At 44.8% G+C, this 23,769-nt stretch overlaps 1 protein-coding gene across 3 annotated transcripts in view; it reads right to left on the bottom strand.

The window, feature by feature from the left end:
* The window catches only part of TMEM266 (transmembrane protein 266), an 85,177-nt gene that overhangs the window by 13,834 nt on the left and 47,574 nt on the right, over positions 1-23,769 (bottom strand). For all 3 annotated transcript variants that reach the window (XM_077185789.1, XM_077185791.1, XM_077185790.1), the window contains 4 exons: positions 16,238-16,294; positions 14,373-14,511; positions 12,815-12,930; positions 4,701-4,887 (listed from right to left, as the gene is read on the bottom strand). In XM_077185789.1, coding sequence (XP_077041904.1) covers positions 4,701-4,887; positions 12,815-12,930; positions 14,373-14,511; positions 16,238-16,294 — 499 coding nt within the window. The remainder of the gene's footprint in view (positions 1-4,700; positions 4,888-12,814; positions 12,931-14,372; positions 14,512-16,237; positions 16,295-23,769) is intronic.

The following is a 23,769-nucleotide window of genomic DNA, read 5'->3' as shown; positions in this document are numbered from 1 at the left end:
CTGAAGTGGTGTGCACTTAGATACTCCACTTCCAGGAGTAGACTTCAAAGTAGATACATTTCAGCATTTGAAAATAACCATAAATTATTTTTTATCTATTGTTTTGCACTAACAGGGTTCTTTCAGAGCACTAACAGATGATCACCAAAGGAACTGGCTCAGAGTTTAAAAGCATCCAACCAGCATAGACTGCCTTGAGAGGAACAACTGACAAAATCCTTCCCAGTGCCCTGCTTTGCCTTCTCAGACAGCTTATGAATAATGCTAAGGGAAGCCCTCTGAAGCTCCACAAGTTTTCATGCTCTCCTCCCAATATCCTACTTTCTTCACTTACAAAACAGCGGGTACCTACAGGGAGGGCAAGCTTTACTTTTCTTTAAAGCATGATCATAAATTGCAGCAGTCCCCCAAAGCAAAAGACTTACTGCTAACCCCATAAAAATGGAAATTTGACTCAGAACAGTGAAAAAAGGTTTTTGGCCATGCGAAGTTCCGGTTCTTGCTCCAAGGAGTAGAAGGGTGGTATGTTAATCTTACAATATGGCAGTACTGTAGAATTTCAAAAACCAAAATGATATATGCAGGAAAATGAGGAATTTCCACTAGGGACTCTAATTCATATGTTATGGGACAGATTAAAGAATAATAAATTTTGGAAGGAAGTATTAATGGCTAGAGGGGGCACTGTGAACCTGGCATTCCCTGAAGCCTGGAACTTTGTATACCAAACACTAAAAATGATTTGTGCAGAGCAAGAAAACATTAGCTGTTATTCTCACCATGACCAGTTACATACTGTATGGGGTAGGAACTGCTTTATCATTTAGAACTTCCTTTATAATTTAGAGATTAATAGATAGGATGATATTTGCCATTATGTGAAATGGCAACCATCTCTGGGAAGAAGAAAGGAGCACTCAGGGTATTTCCCTGCTCTCAGGGAAAGGCTGACCACAATGCTCCTGAACATCATTAGCGATGCTGCTGTGCACTCACAGGCAGCAGCTTTCAGCCCAAGCTCTTCACAAACAGAGCTGAAGTGCTCTGAGAGTGCAGCCAATGTCAGAGCTCTGCCCTGGTTTGCAGCTCCTCCAGCCCTGCCCTTCTCTGGGGTCTGTTTGTTTCCTGCTGTTGATACTGGTACCCTTTGACCTGCAGGCTGAAAGCTCTTTCAGCCTTCACATTTGTCTGGTCTGGAGATAAAATTCTTGGCAAGAGAATTAAAACCTCAATTCAAAGTAAATTAAAGGTGAAAAATATTCCTGCTTCTTTACCATATTAATTAGGAAATACCATATATCCATACATTGCCCACAGTGTTATTCCTGCTGTGTCAGGAGGTCTCTTGGTGAACAGCACTGCAGAGACAGAAGTGGGAGGCAGCAACCAGGCCATGGTTCCCAGAATGAGCACAGGACTGGCCTTCAGGAGGAGGCATGAAATGTAAGCTGGGGAGTTAAGGGACTCCTTCAGAGCCCACTGTCCATCTGACAGAACTCTTGCTTCTCCCAGTCTTGTACCTGCAATTAAGGCACTTTAAATACAAAGAGCAGGAGATCTGCTGCAGGAAAATCTGGGTGAAAACATGGAATTGAAAACTCCCAAATCAGCCAGCACACACAGAGCTCTCCTGGGGCAGGTCACTGTGTATCCTTACACAAATTTGCAGAGGTGCTGCACGTACCATGTGATACTGGGGTTACCTGACTGACTTTACTGAATGCTGTGGTAAATGGTTGCACAAAATCCTGTGTAAATACCAGAGACAAGCTACAGCTGCCCCTGAGGAGCTTTAACTTATGCACTGTCCCATAAAACTTCCAGGTAGGGAAATGAGTAAAAAGTCTCAATGCCTTCTCATTCCATCAGCCCTTCATGGTGAAGAATTCTGCACTGAATGTTTCCATTGTTCAATACAGATGGGGGAAATAAGATTAGCCTGAGATGGAATATCCCATTTTCTCATGCAGTATGTTCTCTAGCCAACTCAAGCTTGCTGGTTTGGCAGAATTCAGAGCTCTCTGAAGACAGTGATTTTTTTGAAGGCTGACAAAGTTTCATTTGGCAAAAACACAGGCATTCCATTCCATCCCCCAGCCTCAGGTGTTGTATGTAGGGCTAATGTTCTGCCAGAGCATAAAAGAACAGCACATCAGAGCGTGTTCTGCCAAACAGCTGAATGGTGGCTTTGAACTGCTGCCTCCCTCTCCACAGTGAGGTGACCTGGTCCCTCATTTCTCCTCTCCCTAGCAGGGCAGCAGGCCATGGCAGGTATGTTCCAGAGCTCACGAGTGCCAAGGGGCACTCAGGATGATTAGCTGCAGCCCTCACTCTGCAATCTTTAAGGATGAACAACACAGCTTAGAGAAAAGGGTTGCAAAGCAATCCCTAATGTGGTCTGACACACAGGGTAACTTGCAAAATATAACCCTTGACCCAAAGGTTAAAACATTGGTGGCTGAAGCTCCAGGCAGAGCAAGTGGTGTGGGAAGCCCTGAAGGCAGCACAGCCAGTGTGACTGCAGGAGAGTACAGGAATTGTCTTGTCAGCCTGTGCTCTGCACAGCCTCATCTCTGATATTTCACATGCCCCAGCAGATGGGGAGATGGGAGATCCCACCCAGAGGACATGGAGGCACCTCCAGCCATGCCCTGCTGCCCCCTGGCACAGCACAGGCAGCTCTGGCTGACACCTGCACTGCTCAGGAGAGTGCAGAATGAGCAGATACTGCCAGCATGGCAAAGGGAGCATGGTGGAAGCTGCTGCAGCCACTGCCAGCCCATCACTGGGAATAAAGGCTGGTGCCAGAGAGCTGGAGAAGAAAAGCCCCAGTCGAGGTGGGGAGGGAGAACAATGAGGCAGGGCTGGCCCAGGATCCTTACTGCCTTCTCCAGCTGTGAGCTGAGATTCCCAAGTTACACAGAAGCAATCCCTGAGCCAGCACTGCAAAATAATCCCAGATGCTGTGTGAAATCCTCTGCCTGGACTGCCTGTGCCCTGGGCTGTGCACTCTGAACACCATTGCTGCTCTGGGGTGTCTCAGGCACTCTGACCTGGGCCCCAAGGGATGCCAGACTATCCCAGACTGCTGCAGAACACAGGGAATTTCTCCTGTCCAGGTCCTGCCTCATTCCACAGAAACTACTTGTTCAAATACTGTCACCCTAATTTAGGTTCTGAAAACAAGCACTCAAGGCATCTACAAAGACTTTGTATGCAATATATAATACAGGGCACAAGAAACATTACCTCTTGTACTTTTAGATGATCTCCAGGAACTGGAAATTTATTCTGCAAATTCAGTATAAATGTTTAAATATAACATAACTGCACCTGACCCAATAAGTAAAGCAATCCATGTTTTCTTATTTGCTCAATGTCTTTTTTATCAGTGAAAAGCACAAATCCCTCTAATCATGTAACCTAAGTGCAGAAATCAATCCTGAAGATTGGGAGTTTACTTTGTTGCAAGTGTGGGCAGCATTTTACAGGAAGCCATGAATAATGAGTAATTCTGTTAACCTGGATGTTGGAAGGAATACCTTGAACAGAAGAATTTTTAGACCAACCTCCACAGCACTAAAATTTCAGCAAACCTCCTTACAGTGTGCACAACACTCTTCAGTTCCAAACGTAACCCGCAAGGAACACATGCATAAATTATAATCTATCCACTGGGGAAACCTCTGAAATACTACAAAAAAGAGGGAAATGCATTTTAGGGGTCAGTCTGTTCAACTGTCTGCTTTTAAATACAATTTCATATCAGGAATAATTAATGGCTTTACTGTAGTTAGTGCTTAGATATTATAAAGTGGAAAAAAACAAAACAATTTTCTACATGCTTTCACTATTCTGTAGAGAAAGGAAAGGATTATAATTTGAAAATGTCTAACAGCTTTTAAAGTATCTGTGCCTTCAATTCTAAAGAGTTTGACCAACATAAAGATACTGTGCAAACTTTGTATTCCAACAGATCCACAATAATTAAGCTAAGATGCCCAAGGAATACTAACACAGCACTAAGGCAGAAAGTGTTGTCTCCTCTGGAATATTACATTAAAGCAGGAGAAGGGCTGATGAATCACAGGAAAGGAGCTTTGTCTTTTCCAGAAAAAAAAATCAGGTCCAGCACTTACATAATAGAATGTGATCCAAGCAGATGTAAGTGCTGTTATCCCTGAAGCACAGAGCTGCCCAACAGACACCCTGGGCAGCAGAGTGCTCTCACCACGGCCCTGTGGCACTCAGACATGCAAGCAGGATGCCCACACTGCCCTTCCCTCCTTGCCTGGCACCAGTGCTGCCCTGCCCAACACTGGCAGCTTTAGGGAACTGCTGAGAGCAAAGCCTCCAGGCAAGGCAAGCCCCACAGCTGATGCAGGAGTTCTCTCCAAACCACAGAAAGGCAAATGGCCAAAGACTAAACTGTTTTCAATGTTCTTACCAATATCCTTGCTTTTACCTGTGAGTGATTATCCTTTGGCCAACTTTCATTTGGCTGCTGCTCCTCCAGTGTTTGATGGATGTGACCATGAGGACACTGGGAAGGTGCATCGCAGCCATTTCTTTGGCTCTGTTTAGAACCCTCTCCCAAATACAACAGCTCCTGCCACTTGAGAGCAGATGCAGCAATGAATCCCTGCAGGAGTGAAGGGGTTCAGGGGGATCCCCCTGTGCAGGCTCAGCCGTGCTCTCACCTCGTGCAGGTCGCAGCTCAGAGATGTTCTCGGTGCCTTCATCGTCCGAGTCTTCGGTGGCCACCACCTTGTACCTCTTGCTGCTCTGCTTGTTCAGCACGTGTGGGACCTGCAGGGCAGCCTCTCTCTCTGCAGCCAGGTCCAAGTCCTGCTGAGCAAGGTGCGCCCTCAGCTGCCTGATTTCAAACTAGAGGAAAAAACAACACCACAAACCATGTCTGTCATGTCAGCACAGCCAGAAGCTGAAATGCTACAGCTGGGGACCTGTTACTCATCCCTGAACACTGCAGGTCTGGTAAAACAAACACTGGGGTTGAGCCAGGACATGAGTCCAAGCTGGTGCTGCTCTCCCAGAGCCAAGGTGAGCCAGACCATTGCTCACATATCCAAAGACAGTGACTGCCTCATGCTGCTCCTGTTCTGCACAGTTGTGTCCTGAAGGTATTTTGGACAATTTTAACAATTCTTACTGCAAACCTCATGTAACCTTTATAGCAAGAGACCACTTTTAACAGGCGTTTAGGGAGTTAGGTTCATGACAAATATCCCTAACCAGACTTTGTAATGAGGCTTCCAGTGGAGGGGAGGTTCTCTGAGCAGCACCCAGAATGGTCCTCCCTCACTAATCAGACAAGGGGAGGATACTACAGTTCTCTTCCTACAGTCCCTCTCCTGACTTGAAATCTTCTGTACTCAGCAGTGTGCAGAAAACCCTGGGGAAGGTTACCACTTTTCTGGCCATTCCTCTCAAATATGTTAAAGAACTTCTGCAGCCACAATTTGCTCATGACTGGTGTTATAAAGCAGACACCTGAAAACAAGAAGCTACCAGGTACAATCTGACTGAGGGATACAGCAGATTTCTTTTTTGATGGCCAGTATCTTCTACAATGCAAGAAGAAAACCAGTTTGTTTTGAGAGGCTGCAGAGACCCTTTAAACCCTTATACAAGCAGGAAAAAACTCCCTGTGCCACACAGCACAGCTGTGGGGCTGCAAGGAAGAGTTTCTCTTTAAAAGAGTAACTCTTTAAAATCAGTAGTACAGCAGTGACCAAGTCATGTCTAATTCTAGAGCTGGAGAGGGAAACACAAATGAGGTAACAGGCAAACACTCAAATGTGGCATTGCTGAGCCTCCCCTGGCTCAGGGCCTGCAGAGCCACGGCAAAGCAGGAGGACACAGCAGTGCCACAGCACACATGGAACTGGCACCTCCATGCTGGAAAACTGCTGTGGAACAGCCCTGGCTGAGTGCACCTGGCTGTGCCTCAGCCTCAGATGTGACTCAGATCTGCTTCACTGGCAGATTTTGGAAGCCATCACCACACCCCATTTGTCCCCCTGCAGTCAGACGTGGTGCAAACACTGGGGAGGGGAAACCAGACAGAATTTCCACAGATTCAGGAAAGGAAAAGGGATTCCAGTTTGCCACACCTGGACACTATCTGCTTTCCAGAGCAGCTGGGAAGGAACTACACTGACTAGAAGGCCTATTGCAAAACTCAAATCTAGAAAGCCAAAGGGCAGCTCAAGCTTTCCAGATCCCATTAAAGCAGCTAATCCAGGGCTCTAACAAAGCACACAGCTTTTCCTCCATCTGCAATCCAGCTGCAAACAGCTGGCTGCAAGTGCTCACTGCTTTTAACCAAAGATCTTCTGGCAGTGGCAGTCAGGAGTCAGGTGGAATCAGCAAATGCCAAAATCCTGCCCTGCTCTCTGATTTCCTGCAATGAAGCCTCCATGGCAGATTCTTGTTATTGTGGTAACCTATTGCTAGGAAGAACTGGCACTGCTAACTCTCTTCCCAGCCAGCCTGAAGCATCCTGAAGCTCAAGGTGCTTGTGCCAATATGAACATTGGGAATTTCAGGTTTTATCCTTTACTTGAACAAAACAAGGAATCACAAGGAATACCTTACATTCCACCTTTAAAGAGAGAAAGATACCCTTTCAGACACTCCTTTGGTTTAATGGAAGAAATGCACTCAAACAAATTAGCCAAAAAAGAAATTTGGTAATTTTTTTCATGTTGTCTAGCTTAAACATAATTTCTGTTTTTCTACATTTCACCTCCCAAAAACATCTACATGTGTCAGAAAAAGAAATAACTGTCATTGAAATGCTTAATTCTGGCCTAGAGGTATGGTACGCTTTCCTTTTTTCATGCAAGACAAAAAATTTGGCAGGTGTTTTTTAACACAGACAGACAGAACTAGCTGAAAGTCAGCTCAATAACCATGTCTGCATCAGATCCAATTCAAGGAGCTTCAGCATTTACAAGGTTTGCTGAGCACTGTAACAATCAGAACCTGAACGCCTCAGTGCGTTATACAGGTGTGAAGGAGAAACGGGGAGAGCCCAGACTCCTGTGTACTCACAGCTCCTGGGACAGAGTGAGCGTTTCCAAACAGCACAGGGTACTGCCAGGGTATTGCCACGTTATTGTCAGGGTACTGCCAGGGTATTGCCAGGGTCCTGCCAACCCTCAGCCCGCAGGGCCGGCCGCGGTTCCGGGCACACCCGTGAGGGCCGCGCTCGGCTCTGACCCGGGGACGCGGGCCCGCCGCGCGGCGCTGCTGCCACCTGCCGAGCGCAGCGGGAACTGCAGCCGCGCCACCAACCGCGGGCACAGCGGGCACGGGGACACAGCGGGCACGGGGACCGAACTGGGCTCCAGTGTCACCCTGTCACAGCCACCGGACTGAGGCACTGGTGTCACAGGCACTGAACTGGGCACTGGTGTCACCGTCTCATAGATACCAAATCTGGGTGCCAGTGTCACCCTGTCACAGGCACTGAACTGGGCACTGGTGTCACCCTCTCACAGATACCAAATCTGGGTGCCAGTGTTACCCTGTCACAGAGAGGAATCTGGGTACCGATGGCCTCTGTCACAAATGAGAAAAAGTTTTTGTTCATAAGGGATCTACAGAGAGAATTGGTTGGGTAGGAATTGTTTCCTGAGCATTATCCCAGGATCCTGCAGGTGCTGGAATCCAGGAGCCCCTAAGGCAAAGGTTAATTCTAAGGGCGTGTTCCTTACAGGTGAAATGCAGTGAGAGGCTGCATGAGCAAATTAAGTTGGGCTGTAGGTGCTTCTATCTACTGGAGATTATATTGCACACTGACCTCAAGCAGTTCGAATGTGTACAAGAGCTAATGAGATTGCTCTGATGCATTCAGGCAGTCCAGAGCAGCTAAAATAAATCATTAGGAGGTATGTGTAACAGTCTTTTTAAGGTAAAATTCTGGGCCAAGGTAACATGTCTAATTTCTTTTTGCAGTAGGAGCTGATGTAGCGATCTGAGCAGAGACCTGGAGCAGCACAGCTGGACTGAGGAAACCATGGTCTGTACTTCAGGTACACCATGCTCTCCTCAGCCTGTAGGGCAGGAGCACACTGTACATATCATCAGATGACAAAAAAAAAGGCATATAAACTTCAACACATGCTTTGATTTGCTTAAATTAACTCATAGGTATCAGTTCTGTGGAAGAACCTTGCAAATCTCAAAGAGAGCCAGTGAGCAAAGAAATGGTCTCATGTAGAAGATAACTTGTGACCAAGGAGACAAAGGTAAAGCACCTCCTGACATGCAGGACATTCATGTTCCTTAATTACACCTGCTTTGGTAGCTTCTGGTGGGTATTCACCACTAAGTTCCAACACAGTCTGTAATGGAAAAAGTATTTTTGAAAACTTCATAGAACCCCAGCATAATCAAAACTGCAATGGAACTGGGAGGGCCATCTAATCCAACACCTTGCTTAAAGCAGCTCCATTTAGCTCAGGTTGCTGAAAGCCTGTCCTCTCAAATTCTGCCTATCTGCAGGCTGTGTGTACACAGCACCACCTCCCTGGCAAGATGCTGCAGTGCTTGCCCATTCTCACAATGGAAATGTTTTGTTCTTGGATTTCACAGGAAGCTTGCACATGCCATGCTTGTGTACTGTCACCGTGCACCTCTGAGAACTGTCTGGGTACACCCAGCACAATGGAGCTGGAGACAGCAACAAAGGTGCAATAAATGTGGCTGATGTGAAAATACACTTATTACCAAGAAAAAGGGAGATACAGAACACTTTACAGAAGAATGAGTAACTAGATTGTCTGGCATGAAGAGAAAATTCATCAGTGGGAAATTTAAACTTAGCATTTTCAAAATCTGTTACACGTCCTCTTGCAGCACAAGCCTGGCAGTATTTTGTCAGGAAACAAACCAGAAATAATTATGGGGCACTCCTGAGCACCTCCTCACTCTAATGATGCCTTAGGTGATTATTTGTAAGCAGGTCAATTGACAGACCTACCTGGAGCTCTAGATAACACCTCCTCTCACATGCCTGGTTTTATTAAGTGGGCCACCCATCCTAGCTCATATTTTATAATACACATGTAAGACTTGAAAAGAGACTTAGCAGTGAATCATGGAGTATTCCCCTTTAATGGTCTAACAACAGACTAGGACTGACATAGTTTCTGAGAGATCAATGAACATTTTAGCCAGAAGCTTACTTGTGTCTAATGCAGGAGCAATAACTTTGCTCAATTCTATTAGTGCTGTCTGTACAGAATGCCCTGCCCTAAAACTCATCTACCACTGGGATACAATCCAATGTTTATTTCCATTAGTTTAGCCATTGTTGGTAACAATAAAAATCAGGAGACAGTTGCAAACTAATGATTTATGTGTAGAATAAAACACAGGATGACCTTGGCTGCCTTCCATCCACCAAGAAAATGACTGGTAGTTAGAAATAAATTAAAATTATTGTGAGAGGATAGCATACGTTATTTCTCTGATAGGTAATTTTACCAGCTAAATAGCCCTGTCATTAAACTGGCAGCTGTTGTACAAATTATACTCCAAGATAAAAAAAGAAATTACAGCTCCCATAGTTGCTGCACTGGTAGGAATGCTGAAAACCCCAGTTCTGCAGGAACTGACAGAAAAGGAGCTCTGGTGTTACAAGGATAAGCACATACTCCTGGCTGGGCTGTGTTCAGCTGGATGACTCTTCTGAAAGCTGAGCAGAAAAGATCAGGTAAGTATATCCATTGCCACAAATGGAAATTCCTTTACAGGTGATTCCAGAGAAAAAGAGCAATCTTCTCTGACTGGAATTTGTAGGTAATGAAACTTTAGAACTTTGTTTTGCAATTTAAGTTATTCCAATAAAGCAAAACCATCAGCAATATACTCTGCATATTCTTGACAGTGACTGCAGTGAGACTTTTACCTTTACTCATTTTTAGAAATCCCTCGTGCTCCATTCCTGTTTAATAACTTCTTCTTTTGGCCAATGGAGAATAAATAAAAAGCAAACTATTCAAACAGCTGCAGTGGGGTACTACAGAGAACAAAGTGGTGGTCTGTGCAAGTTTCATTTATAAATATATTGTGTTTTTCAGATGTACAGCTAGCCAAAAAGCAACATGTGGAAAGAGCAACACGTTTGCAAAAGTACATCTCCAATGTCAGTCAGGAATGGAAATGTACTTTATAGCTGTGATACACCACCACTGGTCAAAAAACCCACAACTGACAAAAGAAAGAGAATTCAAAAAGATGAAGGGAAGTTGTATCTTTCCTGTTTTTAATTTTTAAAACAGAAATCCTGGTTTTGTCTGCCTAGCATTAAGCACCATCTTCAAATCAGCATGGGACTTCTCAGAAAACCAGCCACCAATTATTTTTGTTTTAAATCCCAAGCAAAACAGGCTAACTATTTTTCCCAATTCCTCTAAAAAATAATTAATACTTTGCTTGAAACTTTCAAGATCATTTCTTCTACAGAATAAGCCAGACCCTGAGAATTCTAACCCCAATTGCCTGAGGAGCAGCAAAGCAGTAAGAAACCAAACACTCAGCAAAGGAAGTGCTGGGAAACCTTTCCAGCAGGAATGTTCTCAGCCCCACCTGTAACTACTGAATAAATGCAATTATTAATGCCAGTGTGGTGACAAAGGTGCAGCCCAGGGTGAGTCCCTGCTGGGCTGCAGGGAACCAGGGTGACCTGTCTGCCCCAGCACCCCCTGCCCTGGCACTGCTGGCACAGGGCAGCCTGGAACCCTCCTGGCTGCTGCTCTGCTCTGGCACAGCCTTCTGCAGGCAAACCTTCCCCCAACAGACAAGCACAGGGAAACACCAGGAACCAGCAATCCTTTGGAAAGCTCAGGAAAGATGATCAAACGAAAAAGCAAAAACCTGGCAGAAATTTAGACATTAAATACCATTAGGAGCCATTTTCCCCATCAGATGCTGTACACAACAGCATGTTAATGGGAATATTATAATGCTGACAACTTTTTCTTGACTGAATTATGAAGCTAATAATTTACAAATAAAGGATGCAGTACTCCTGTCAATGTCTTATGTTACTAACTGCAGCAAATTAGTACATTTACCTGATATTATACAGCTGAGACAGTTGTTTGGCAGCAGGTCAGGCCAGTAAGAGGGATTTAGCATGCTGTCATCTTTCTACAGACTGTATTTTTCCATAGCAGATGACACTTGAAAGCTGCAAGAGAACCTGCTCTGTTTTCTCAGATTGACTCCTCTCCCAGTGCAGCATTTCTTTGCTTGCTGTGCAGGTTGTGACCACCAGAGCTCAGATTTAGGGTGATTCTGGTCAGACATTCAGGAGTACCTGGCTCAGAATGAAGAGCAGCAAGAGCTGCTCCTGAACCCCAGCTGGGATCAGACTATGAAACTACAACATCAAAAATTGTTTAGAGATTGAGAGTGTTATCTGGCTGTATAGCAAAGTTCCTAAAAACAAATGGTTTACAATTCATGATTGTCAAGACCTTTAATATGGTCTGACAGACAAAATACTGCACTGGGACTCAAGAAATCACTGATTTCTCTCCCTGGTAAAATGGGGTATATACCATTTACCTGCAATTCCACAACCTTGACAGAACCCAAATCACTAAATATCATTGTGCAAAGGTGTTATGAAGAGGGCAGCAGTTTTGCCACCCAAGACAACACAGTTGGCACTTACTAATTTTTGGCAGAAGCCAACCTTAGGTTTAGAACTTGTTATGGTTAATATGAGTGACTCAAAAGCAGCATTATGAAATGACACAGTGTCTATAGCTCTCCCTAATGTATCACACAGACAAAGCAACTCACCACCAGCAGCAGTTCATTGCAGAACCCTAGGCTGACATCCAGGAGATCTGGACCTAAACTTAAAATACGTTTGGGGACCCAAATATTGATGGTTTTGTATTTCAAAAGTACCTGCCACAAGCCAGGAATGGTAGTTGAAGCTAGAAATCTCCAGGATTTATTTGGACCATATGTCATAGTTCCCCTTTCACTGAAACAAGAAGTAAATCACCTGGGGATCATCCTGTTGTGGTCTGATGGTCACCTCAACACTCACTTATCCCAAGCCTCAACATCCATCCCTGCTTTCTACTTTAAAGCAAGTTAGTCAAGAACTCATTTGCATAAGACAAATGGCAAAAACTCCTGGCTCATTGCCCCAAAAATGGTTTTACACCTTTTTCATGTAAAATATATTCACTTGAGATATTTCAAACTTCACCTTCCCTTACCTCTAGACTGAATCACTGAACATTTGGGGGCCTGGGAAGAGTCTTAAATCTTGACTTGCTTCCAGGAACTAGAAGCTTCTACTGCAACATTCTGAGCTTGCCAGGAGTCTCTGACTGACCTACAGGGAAGCTGCCTCTTGCATTTAAAGCAGGGAAATTCATTTCTTTAAACTGCACATCCTTTTCCTGGGAATGCTAGCTGCAGTCTCCAGCAATGGCTTTTGTATGTTAGTACTATGTCAAGCTAGCTATTCTCATTTAACAAATGACATACTGGAACCATTTATTTTGTGCTGCTCACATTTGTTTTCCTCACCTCTGAAAACACAAGCCCAGCAGCAGAGGCAGCTGACTGCTGTTTGACAAATACCATGCTGACAATATCCTGGCTGCAGCTAAAGCTTCCTTAGCACTGAGACCTGTCACCCCCAGCACAAGTCCCAGTGGTACTTCTCAAAGCTCAGCCTGCAGCAAAGTACATGAGCTGTTTGACTTGCCTTGGCAAGATATGTGTAAATAAAGACAGAACTGAACTTTACCCCTTGTTCTTGGCAGATCTGGGTTAGTCTTTCCAGCTGCTCATCTTGAATAACTTTTGCCTTCTCATATTGCTGAATCATCATCTCCATCTCCACTTTCACTGGAAGGACATAGGCTGGAAAACACAAATAACACTTAAAACAACCCAGCTGTGATTTGGTTTTTTATCAGGAAGAAAACCTTTACAGGCCAAAGAACATCATCCCTTTCCCATGCATCTAGAGAACCAGAGTATTTCCAATAGAAGCAGCACTAGAGTACATTTTTCAGGGCAGGATTTCTATCATAGGAAATGCAGGGTCAGACCTCCATCTGCCTGGCTGAACTGAAATGCACGCTGCCTGCTCTTCCCAGATTCCATACTAGTACAGCTCTTCCCCAGGGTTTACCACAGATTTCCTGAATACTGGATAGGAGGATTTTCTCTTTAGAGTCGGTCCCATTCCCTCTAAACCTTAACAGCACAGTTCCCTCAGGAAAATAACTATTCCACAGCCCTAACCATTTAGTTCCTAGACTTTGTGGTAAGGCATCAGTTCTTAATGAACACAGCAGACTAAGAAAGATATTTTGAAGAAACAAAAAGGGCATTTATCTTCTATGGCTTTTCAAGCTACAGCCCAGTTTTCAGTTCATTTTCTGAGTGGCTCTAGAAATTTTGCTCCTGACTTAACTATGGCAAACTCACACTGATCAGGAAAGCTGGTCAATACATACTGCAATTAATGTTTTCTGAAGCTACACAAAATCCTGCAATTTTGTTTTATGCTTCAATCAGAGGGCTCTGACCTCTTCTGAACTCTGAATACGAAGTTTCCTGGGCATTTAAACCCAAAATAACAACTTAACTCTGATTTTTCACACATGAGCAAAATGCCATTCATTTATTTCTTTTCCCTAAGCTGCCTGAAGCTGCTGAGCACACAGTAATCTACACTAAAGTCCAGACTCTGCTCTCTGCAACCTTGACTTGCTGGAGACTTTTCATCTCCCCTGGCAAATCCCCACAGAGGTTTCTGCAAAACACCACCAATAGGCACTTTATTTCCAGGATGTACAGCATGCAGAGAGCAACTGCTGCTGGGAACCCCCAGGGCAAGAAAATCCTCCTGGAATCCCACATAAAACTTATTTACTGACAAAAACTGAGAAAAGAAAGTCCCAAGACAGAGCTGGCTGTATGGTTATGAGGAGGGTGCAGCAAATATCAGCAAAGCAGAGAATCAATTATTGTGCAGAATCAGGAATGACAACTGGTGGCAAGAGACATAAAGCAGGTAAGGACATTTACTTTACAGGACAGGGGATAAGAAGCTGCCTAACAGGAAAACAAATCAATAAATTACAAAGGCTCCTAGAGAGCAGGAGATAGAGCCATGATCTCCAGACCTACTCTCCTCCATGGGAGTCATAACTCTCTTCTGTTCAGTGCTAGCAAAATGCAAGAGAAAGGACAATGACAGGGCCAGTGGTAGCAAGCAATCTTTCTGTATTTTTAAAACCTCTTTTCCCCAGCCTGGCAGGTGATGTTGCAGTCACAAGTGAGTCCCCACTCACCATCAATGATCCTCTTCACTCTCCATATCCTCAGAGTGATGATAAGGCTGATGGCATCCCATGGGCTGCTGGGGCCGTTGGCCACTGTTGAGGCCACCATTGGTGCCAAGGACAAGATTATGACAGCACCATCAAACACCTGGAGAGAAATCAGCTTTTAAAACCTTTCCTTAAAATCATATCCCTGCCATTCCTCTTGGAAATCTGGAAGGAGTCTCTCTTTGTCCAAAAGAAATGCAATTATGTACCTTTTTGAAAGGGGGATGAGAGGTGGCCAAGCCACAGAAAGGCTGCATCCTTTTTGGGTAGCACAACAGAATTCCTCAGTGCTTTTTATGAGGTGAGGAGAGATAAACTGTGGTGGAAGGGAGGGGGGAGAGAAAGGTATTTGGAAATACTGGCCAAAATCCCCAAGGTGAAGTGATAGTCTAAATGTTATTGCAGCCAAAGAGTTTTATCATCACTGGTATTTATTACCTGTTACTTGGCATAATGTCATCTAAAGAAAAGGCAGTCCCTGCCCATAGATCTTACTGTCTAAATGAAGAGATCAAGAAGACAAGTAGAAAAAGATGGAGCCAAGAGATTTGATGGCTCTTGGCCACGTCCTGGCTACACCACACGTGTGGGGAGGGCTGTGCACCCCGACAGAAAGGCTGCCTGCTCTCACTTCCATGGGGCAGGGGCTTGTGAGGAGTCTGACAATTGGGACTGCTCTGAATGATTCATGTGACACTGGCTGCACTGGGATTAGATCAGAACAAGCAATTGTGCAAAGCATTAGACAGAAATGAGCCAGCAAATGTGTTCCAGGGCACAGTGGCAGCAGAGCTGTGCCTGTCCCACACTGGCCCAGCAGAGCAGAACAGAGCACCACGTTCTCATTCCTGCTGAAAGCCTCCCCTGCTGCCAAGGCCCACTGTGCATAAAGAGGCAGGGCACAGATTTTTGTGAGAACTACATATTCAGAACTGTGTATAACAATTCAGTGTATTGAAAAGAAATACTTACTGCAGCCACTCAATGGGCAGTAAAAAATATCACTATTGCAAATTACCAAGATGAATTCTCAGAAACTGCTCCATTTAGCCACAGTAATAAGAAACCCTGAATCAACTATTTAAGTTTCATTTATTTTTTTTAGCAAAACAAGTTAAAATGTTTACAACTTTATTACAAAATATGCAAGTCTCTATACTGATTATGCTCCAAAAACACCCAGATTGTCTTCTGGTTCTTCCTGCACAGTAGTGGTTTATGAGGTAGTATCAAGAAAGAGCTTTTAATTTTCCTTATCTCCAGATTTCTGCTCAAATCGGGATTATGTATTATTTATTACACACGAATTTCCTTTTCTTTCTCTACAAGGGTATATACATTCTACATAATTTTTAATTTGAGGCACTAATTACAGTGTTTATCAAAACAATTTCATAATAAAAATGGGGTTTTTGCCAAACTAGTATTTACTACCAGGAAACTACATGCAATTCTTCCACTAACTCAACTAATTTCAACTCAATTATGGCAATGGGGATATAAAACTCAGGTGACAGTTTTTACATTTCAGGGTAGCAGTACTGTCAGACCAGCACAGCTCTAACAACAAAAGTCACACAAAGAGCAAGAAGACCAAAATCCCTCCCTTCATAAAATATTTTCAAATATTGCAACCTTCTGAGTCTCTCACAGAAAAAGGGACTGCAGCACTCAGCTATTGATAATGCACATAACGAAAAGAATATGTGTATTTATCTGCCTTAAAAGATACTGTATTGCACAGGTTAATAACAAAGCCATCTAAAGCAGTTCTTCATGGTCTTACTGGGGCTGCCTGGAAAACAGTACCAAGAGAGAGAGCTTACCTCTATTTTGTTTTCAATGTAATCCCATATGCCAAGGACCACAATCCTCAAAATAGTCTAGTAAAATAGATTAGGGGGAAAAAAGATTATGAATGTTATTGCAGTCTTAGATAAACATTTAGTCCTTTACCTATTTAGGGAATAATTTTTGTCTTATTTAAGAATTATACATTTCTTCTAAATAATAATCAGGTTCTAGAAATGGCTAAACTTCTATATTTAAAAAGCAGATATTGCTTCCCAACCAGTATATTGACTTAGAAAAACCTCCACAAACAAGTTCCAAGTTCAAATGCTCATCAGTCTTTCCATCTTCCTAAAATGTTGCTTTCAGATTTGTGTGATTTAGATTACCAACCCTCCCCAGCCTCCTGACCCAAGCCTATGTAAGATCCACCATGGGGCTCCCTCAGTCAGAATGGGGGAAAATTCTCTTTTCTGGCCATCTTTGATATGCCAGTGCTTACTGATTTTCTAAGAGAAGAGGCCCTGTCCTGTCCTGATGCCTAAAGGTACTGACATTTCCTCAGCACGAAGAGCAGATGCTCTTCTCTGCAGTTGAAGGCAGTTGCTTTATTGTAAGATCCCAGAAAGTCATGGAATAAGGGAGAAAGATATCTCTGAGAAGCAAAACAGCAATAAGTAGCCTCAACAGCTAAAAAAGGGGAATAAAGAAAAAACACGGAATGAACCAATGGTGAATTCTTATTAAAAATCCAATGGCACCTTTCCCAATTTTTCATTTGGCTTTCAGAAGACGCAACAAAAGAAAAAATCCATCAGTTAACTTGCAATTGATATTGAATTGACATAAAAGCCTAATTGGTAGGGATGTTTCCTGCCAACAGCAACAACAAGGTCAGATTTTGACAGACATGAGGAATCTGCAGCTGAAGCCTTACAAGGGCCACCAAAATGTTACTTTCTCCATTGAGGAGCAGCATAATGACTTAGTGCTCAGCAAGCCTGTATGTCAGGGCTGACTATGCCCAGAACTGCACAGAAAAAAGTGACTCTGATGAATACATGTATCTCCTCTTCACTACAACTCCAAATCTCAAATCCCAAGCAGCTCTGAATTGATGCCAAACACACCAGCAGTACCTAACTGCAGAACAACACAGAATTGTTCTGTGCTCCTGTGCGTGGCTCTGCCACCCTCCAAGTGCCCCAGCTGGCTGGGATGACTGTGCCCCATTCTCCTGGCACTGCAGACTTGGATAACAGCACTTCCCCTGCTCAGCCAGGGGGACACTGCTGCTCTGGGGCAGATGGTGCTCCCAGAGCCCAGCCCCACAGCACCAAGGGCAGGAAAGTGAAGCAGCCAACACCTCAGAAATGGGGGATGCAGAGGCACAGGCCAAGGCTGGCTGAGAAAGGGAGGCACGAGCCAGAAGACAAAATGCAGCATCCTCTTTCCTCTACAAGAAATGATGATACTCCACAGAGACAGCAAGATCCACCAATGCTGCCAGTCTGTACTCCTAAAAACACTGTACTTCCAAAGCACTTGACAAATGCAGCATGGGAGTAAGGCTCTCTCCATAATAACCTATAAATAAACCTCAAGGTTTGTTTATTATGTGGAGGAAGAGATGCACAACAGCAGGTGCTCAAGCCCCTTAATGACCCCAGACTGGCCAGCACAATGTGACCTGACACAGGCACAAGGTCTAAGCACATGTGCTGCTGAGCAGCCAAGGCACTCCTGCAGCACAGCTCAGCTCCTGAGCTGAATTCTGCCAGGAAAAGCATCCCAGCTCTTCTGCCAGCACCTCCCTCATTCCCCACCCAGGAGCTGCACAAAAGGCTCAAGTACAAGTGACCTGTGAGCCTGTCAGTTCAGCTGTATCAGTCACCTGGGGTCCATAGAGGTTCCACAGCAGGCAGCCATGGGTAAACACATGAGGACAGGCAGAGCCTTCCTGGGGCACCACCTCTCCTACAGCCACCCTGCTCAGGCAGGACTTACAGAGTGCCAGGTCAACAAGCAACTAACACAGGATGGCTGAGCACTTGACAGCATTACAGAAACTGAGGGTGAAAGTCTTCCTTCCTTTGGACAGGTGTGCACAAAGGTATTTTCACTGAAATGAGGCATATCTGCACAAAGGAAACAGAAACACTGCCTCACAACCCTAAAGATGATTTAGCATCGGCCTGGTGAGGGAATATAAAAAGGTCTTTTCCTTCCTGCCTTTTTAATTCCTGACTGCAGCATTTCAATCAGACTGTGCTACTGCCACCTTAATGGGTGTGAGCAGTTCCAAGGGCTGGAAGCTACCACAAATGTTTTCATTGCCACTCTGCTGCTGTGAATCAGCACAAGGCAGCAGTGACTGGAAGCCCACTTGGCAGACATTTAATGCAGGATTGGGTGTTGCTGTCCAGCACAGCATGCCCAGATGATCAGCACCTTGGCTCTGAGCTCGAGCAGACACTGCAGGAAGGTGAGTGTAAGGGTGGGTAAGCCAGCTCCTCCCACCCCAGAGCTGGGCACAACTGGGGGTTAGAAAACATTTATTCTGCATGGAGGCTCTTCAAGCTGTGCATCAGCACTGTCACTCCTCACACCCATCCCCAGGAGCTAGGAAAGGCACTCTGCCCTTGGTGACCTGAGTGAGCCCCAGCCTGGCCAGCCCTGTGCCAGTAGAGCTCCAAGCCAGCCCTGGCTGCCCCCACTCTGCCTCTGTGTGCCCATGGCAGGGAGAACATCCACTGCTCTCACCCAGAAAAGGTGGAACCAAAGGAATTTGGATTTACTGGGCACCTCCTTGATTGCTTAGCATAAGAAATGCTTTGACAGCAAATGAAAGCATTGGTATTTCTTATATATAACATTTTAGTATTTCTTGCAAAGCAATCAAAAATATGTTTCATACAAATACATACATATTGCATTTGATTGTACACTGTCCCTGTACAGAACTTTAAAAATGAGGACCTGTAGCAGAATCTGAAAAAACACAGAGACAGAAATTAATAATCCAGGAAACTTCCTAGCTACTGTTCAAGGACCAAACTGAAAGATGCATATGAATTAGAAGAGAACTGCAACTGTAAAACATTCATCACAATGTTAGTCACAATTCTACCATTTTTAAGTACAAAAATCTACAAGAAAAAGAGAAAAACTGGAGTAGCACCACTGTTTCCTACTGATGTGCAGGCATGTACAAATACACAAAAACTGTTTTGCATTACACCAGAGGCATTCTGCACTTTTGAATACAGATTTGACAAAAACATTAAGTATCAATGGGAGCACTTTCTGTTAAAGGAAAGTACTGCCAGATTGGATTTTTAGTACTTGAAAAAGAAAGTTTTAATTAGAAAGTCCTTAACACATATATTTTTTCTTCTACATTTTTCTTCTGCTAAAGCTAATTTATTAATGTGCACTAATAAAAGGCACATGACTGAACAGTTGTGTTAATTTCTTTAAGCTAAAGTAAACCCAGATAAAATTTTAAATAATTTTTCAGACAGAAATCCAATTTCAAAACTGACAAAGTCTCCTGGTTATATATAATTGTTTGCACGACAGTAGCTGTCTGCAGTGAGGTTTAAATGCTGCAGGTTCTCTCTCTAATTTTGTAGGGAAACTTGGCCAAGTCCTTTGCTGAGCCAGCTGTGTGAATTCCCACAATCTGCATTTGTCAGCTGACTGCATGGTACATTAAGTAATTTTAAGTACTTTTCTGCTTGCACAGTTAATATTCAATTTACTGCTCAGTGAGTCACTGAGTCCAATCCCTCTGTAGGGTGAAATCAGCAGGAGGCAGCACAGGAGGGACCTTGGCCCAGCAGCACCAGGCCAAGGAGAGAGGAGAGCACCTCTGCATTTCATGATGGGGCACAGCTTGGGCAGGAGAGAGACAGGGTGGAGGTGGCTGGAAGGGATGTCTGTCTGTCCGTCCGTCCTTCCTTCCTGCCTCCCTCCCATTCTCTGTCACAGGGGCTCCAGAAACTCTGTCAATTAAGCTTTTGCCTTTTGCATGTATCTCATAAGACGAAATAATTACTGAAAGCTTTCCCAGAACACCTTGTACCCAATCTGTAATTTATAACCCCTCTCATCTGGGTCACTCCCAGAGGCCTTAGCTCATGCAGTCCTCAGAAGAATCCCCTTTTGCCAACTCCTGGTGTGCCTGTACTGAGCTACTGCATGAGCTGTGCCAGCACACGCTGTGCCCAGGCCAGCAGAGCCCAGAGGAACGTGCTGGCACATGTAAACAAACACATCCTCCTGCTTCCAGGGCACAGGCACCCTCCTCACACAGCTGCTCTTCAACCAAGGCTCTGAAAGTACAACCCAACACCATGTCCTGGCTGGAACTGCTGGGCTCCATCAGCTCCTGGTGCCACAGAAAGCATTCCCTGCCAAATTCCCATGAACAGACACAAACACACTGGCTTCTCCCTCACATCACATACCCAAATGCACCTTTGCACAACCTCTGCACTTCTATTTCTTCTTGTGTTCTCCCAAAACTCTCACAATCTTAATTCTTGGCATCCAGGGAAAACCAATGAATTTTCAACTGACAATTCTGTCTAGATTTGAAAGGGCTTTTCAGGCACGGGAATGGCCCCCAGAGACCCCACCACAGGTGGAGAGTGGCCAGGGAACTGGGCTTAGGCAGCCCTGCATCACAAGCTCCCTCTGGGCATGGTCACACAAGCACTAACAGTTCTCTCTGAAACAGGCGGGGTAGGACCTGCTGCACTGCCACTGTCAGGAGATGAAAGCACAGATGAAGCACTGACACAGCACACTGCAAGTCAGGTATATTACTGGAAATGAAATGGGCAGACTGGCATTCAAGCACATGTCCAGCAAGATTCCCAGAACTTTATGGGACCAGTTTCCATGGTAACTACTTCCTTGTGAGGTCAGAAAATTACTTAGTAAAGAAATTTCCCAGTATATTAAAATTTATTTCATACACACTAGCAAAGAAAGAAGCCTAAATTTACCTTTATAAATCATATTAATATATAAAATCTGTATCCATGTTCCTAGACCCCACTACTCACTCCATTTAGAAAACAAAACTTACAGCAATGAAGTGAATTTATGCACCATAAGAAAAGTTGTATGTACATGGAATTAAAGTAAACACACAGAAGAGAAACCACAGCTTACAGAAAATTAATGGGAGATTATTATCTTCCCACTCAGCTCTTTGAAGCTCACAAATAATATAACAAAAGTAACACAGCCAAGTTTCTCTAATGTAAATTATGTGTTTCTTAAGGGAAAGATGTTTTTATTTAGTTTTGTCATTTAGGATGTTTTTCTTTTTTAACAGAACCTTAACAGCAGAGTCTCCCTTTGGAGGTTTTATTCCTTTCAAGGGTTGCTATTAACAAGCAGAAAAATGGCAGGTAACTAGGAACACTTCCTTTAAATATACAGGATGAGGAAAGCCTTGGAGTTTTTCCTCCTGTGAGCCACAGCAATGAAACAGATTGTTTATCAGCTGGGAGCCAGGACCCACTCCACTAAATTTGAGAGTTCACTTCTTGGCCACAGTTGACAGAAGAAAGCTGCAACTGGGTGCTTGCCTGACTGAGAACACAAACTTGGTTCCTCCCAGGGAAACCCTCAGGTGCTTCCCCTTCAGCAGAATGCCTGAGAGCTGGGCTGGCTGTGGCACACAGGGCAGGGCACACAGGGCAGGGCACACAGGGCAGGGCACACAGGGCAGGGCACACAGGGCAGACAGGGCAGGGCACACAGGGCAGGGCACACAGGGCACACAGGGCAGGGCACACAGGGCAGGGCACGCAGGGCAGGGCACGCAGGGCACGGCACGCAGGGCACGGCACGCAGGGCACGGCACGCAGGGCACGGCACGCAGGGCAGGGCACACAGGGCACGGCACACAGGGCAGGGCACGGCACGCAGGGCACGGCACGCAGGGCAGGGCACGCAGGGCAGGGCACGCAGGGCACGGCACGCAGGGCACGGCACGCAGGGCACGGCACGCAGGGCACGGCACGCAGGGCACGGCACACAGGGCACGGCACACAGGGCACTGCACACAGGGCACGGCACACAGGGCACACAGGGCACGGCACACAGGGCACACAGGGCACACAGGGCACTGCACACAGGGCACTGCACACAGGGCACACAGGGCACGGCACACAGGGCAGGGCACACAGGGCACGGCACACAGGGCACGGCACACAGCTGAGACCAAGGACTCCCTTCTTGCATAGTCTCATCAGTCCCAGTGGGAAAGCAGAGCTGAACAACAGCCACAGAACCAGGCAATTGTGGCAATGGGATAGAACTGCCCAGAGCAGACTTTAGTCCACTTACCAAAACTCTGAGACATTCCCCATCTCCTTTTCTCAACCAACAATACCAAGGCTGAGTTTGCCCTCTGGAGAGGGTACAACCCCAGCCTTGCCCTGCTGCTGATATTGGGATTTCCCCCCAGTGCCTCTTTCTCCTCTTCTGTCTCAATGTCTGGGTAACATATGGTGCACAGACAAATCACAGTGATGTATGTAAACAGAGACAAACCAGTAGGAAATCCTGTTCAAGTACTTGGAAAAAAGCAAAGCTGATGTGCACTTCACTTGAATATGATTTTAATGCTGGAAAGTCACAGACAGTGACAGTATAAAATGAACATAGTACCTTTAAGGCTTGTGGCTGTAAGACAAGCCTAGGGAAAGCAGGAAGATGCTGTGAGAGCAGCTACTCAGCTCTGCTGGCAGCTGTTCTGGTGGCATTTGCCAGCTGCTGGCATGTTCAGCCCCCTCATTTTAACCAAGCAGAAAGCCAGTGGCTGTTTAACTTCAACTGCACTGCAATTACTTGCAATGCTTTGAGAGCACCACCTTTAATCAGTTGTATTCTTCTAAAACATTGAGATTTTGTGCTGAAAGTTTTATGGGTCTTAACAAGTATTTGACAACTTTGTTTGTTAAGTTGAGGTCCTCCTGAAGAATTGCATACCCATATTTACAACTAAAAGGAACCAAATTACAGAATAAACACTAAACATTCAAACTTATAACAGGGTACTTGCTATGGAAACCTTGAATCCTTGCTTTGAGTCGAAAAGCAAGGACTGAAGGACTCCTCAATCCTCAGCAGTTGCCTGTTATACCCAGGTAAACAAATTAAACCTGGTGATGTCTGGAATATCATCCTGGCATGAACAATCACTCACTGTAACATATGATCATCTCAACAAATGATCCCAAAAACAGCTGACTCATGGTATGGGAATCAGAGGGGAAAATAAAACAACCTGAAGGGACCAAAGAAGAAAATAAAATTAAAATCTCAGGGGAAAAAGCCATTTGCAATTTTTGCAGTATTTTGTAACCTCTTGGAAAAAAAATTATTTGGATGACAGAAAATTTTACCCTCTGTTTTTGCTCTCTTAAGACACAATTCAGTATGAACTCAACCTGGCATAAGACCAACCCCAGCAAACCCAGCAGGAAAGGTACACCTGAACTCTTTCCCACACTGGTGGTCTCTGAAGCACATCCAGCTGCTC

This window comes from Agelaius phoeniceus, chromosome 13 (genome assembly GCF_051311805.1).
Source record: "Agelaius phoeniceus isolate bAgePho1 chromosome 13, bAgePho1.hap1, whole genome shotgun sequence".
NCBI lineage: Eukaryota > Metazoa > Chordata > Aves > Passeriformes > Icteridae > Agelaius > Agelaius phoeniceus.
This window is presented reverse-complemented; position numbering and strand designations above follow the sequence as displayed.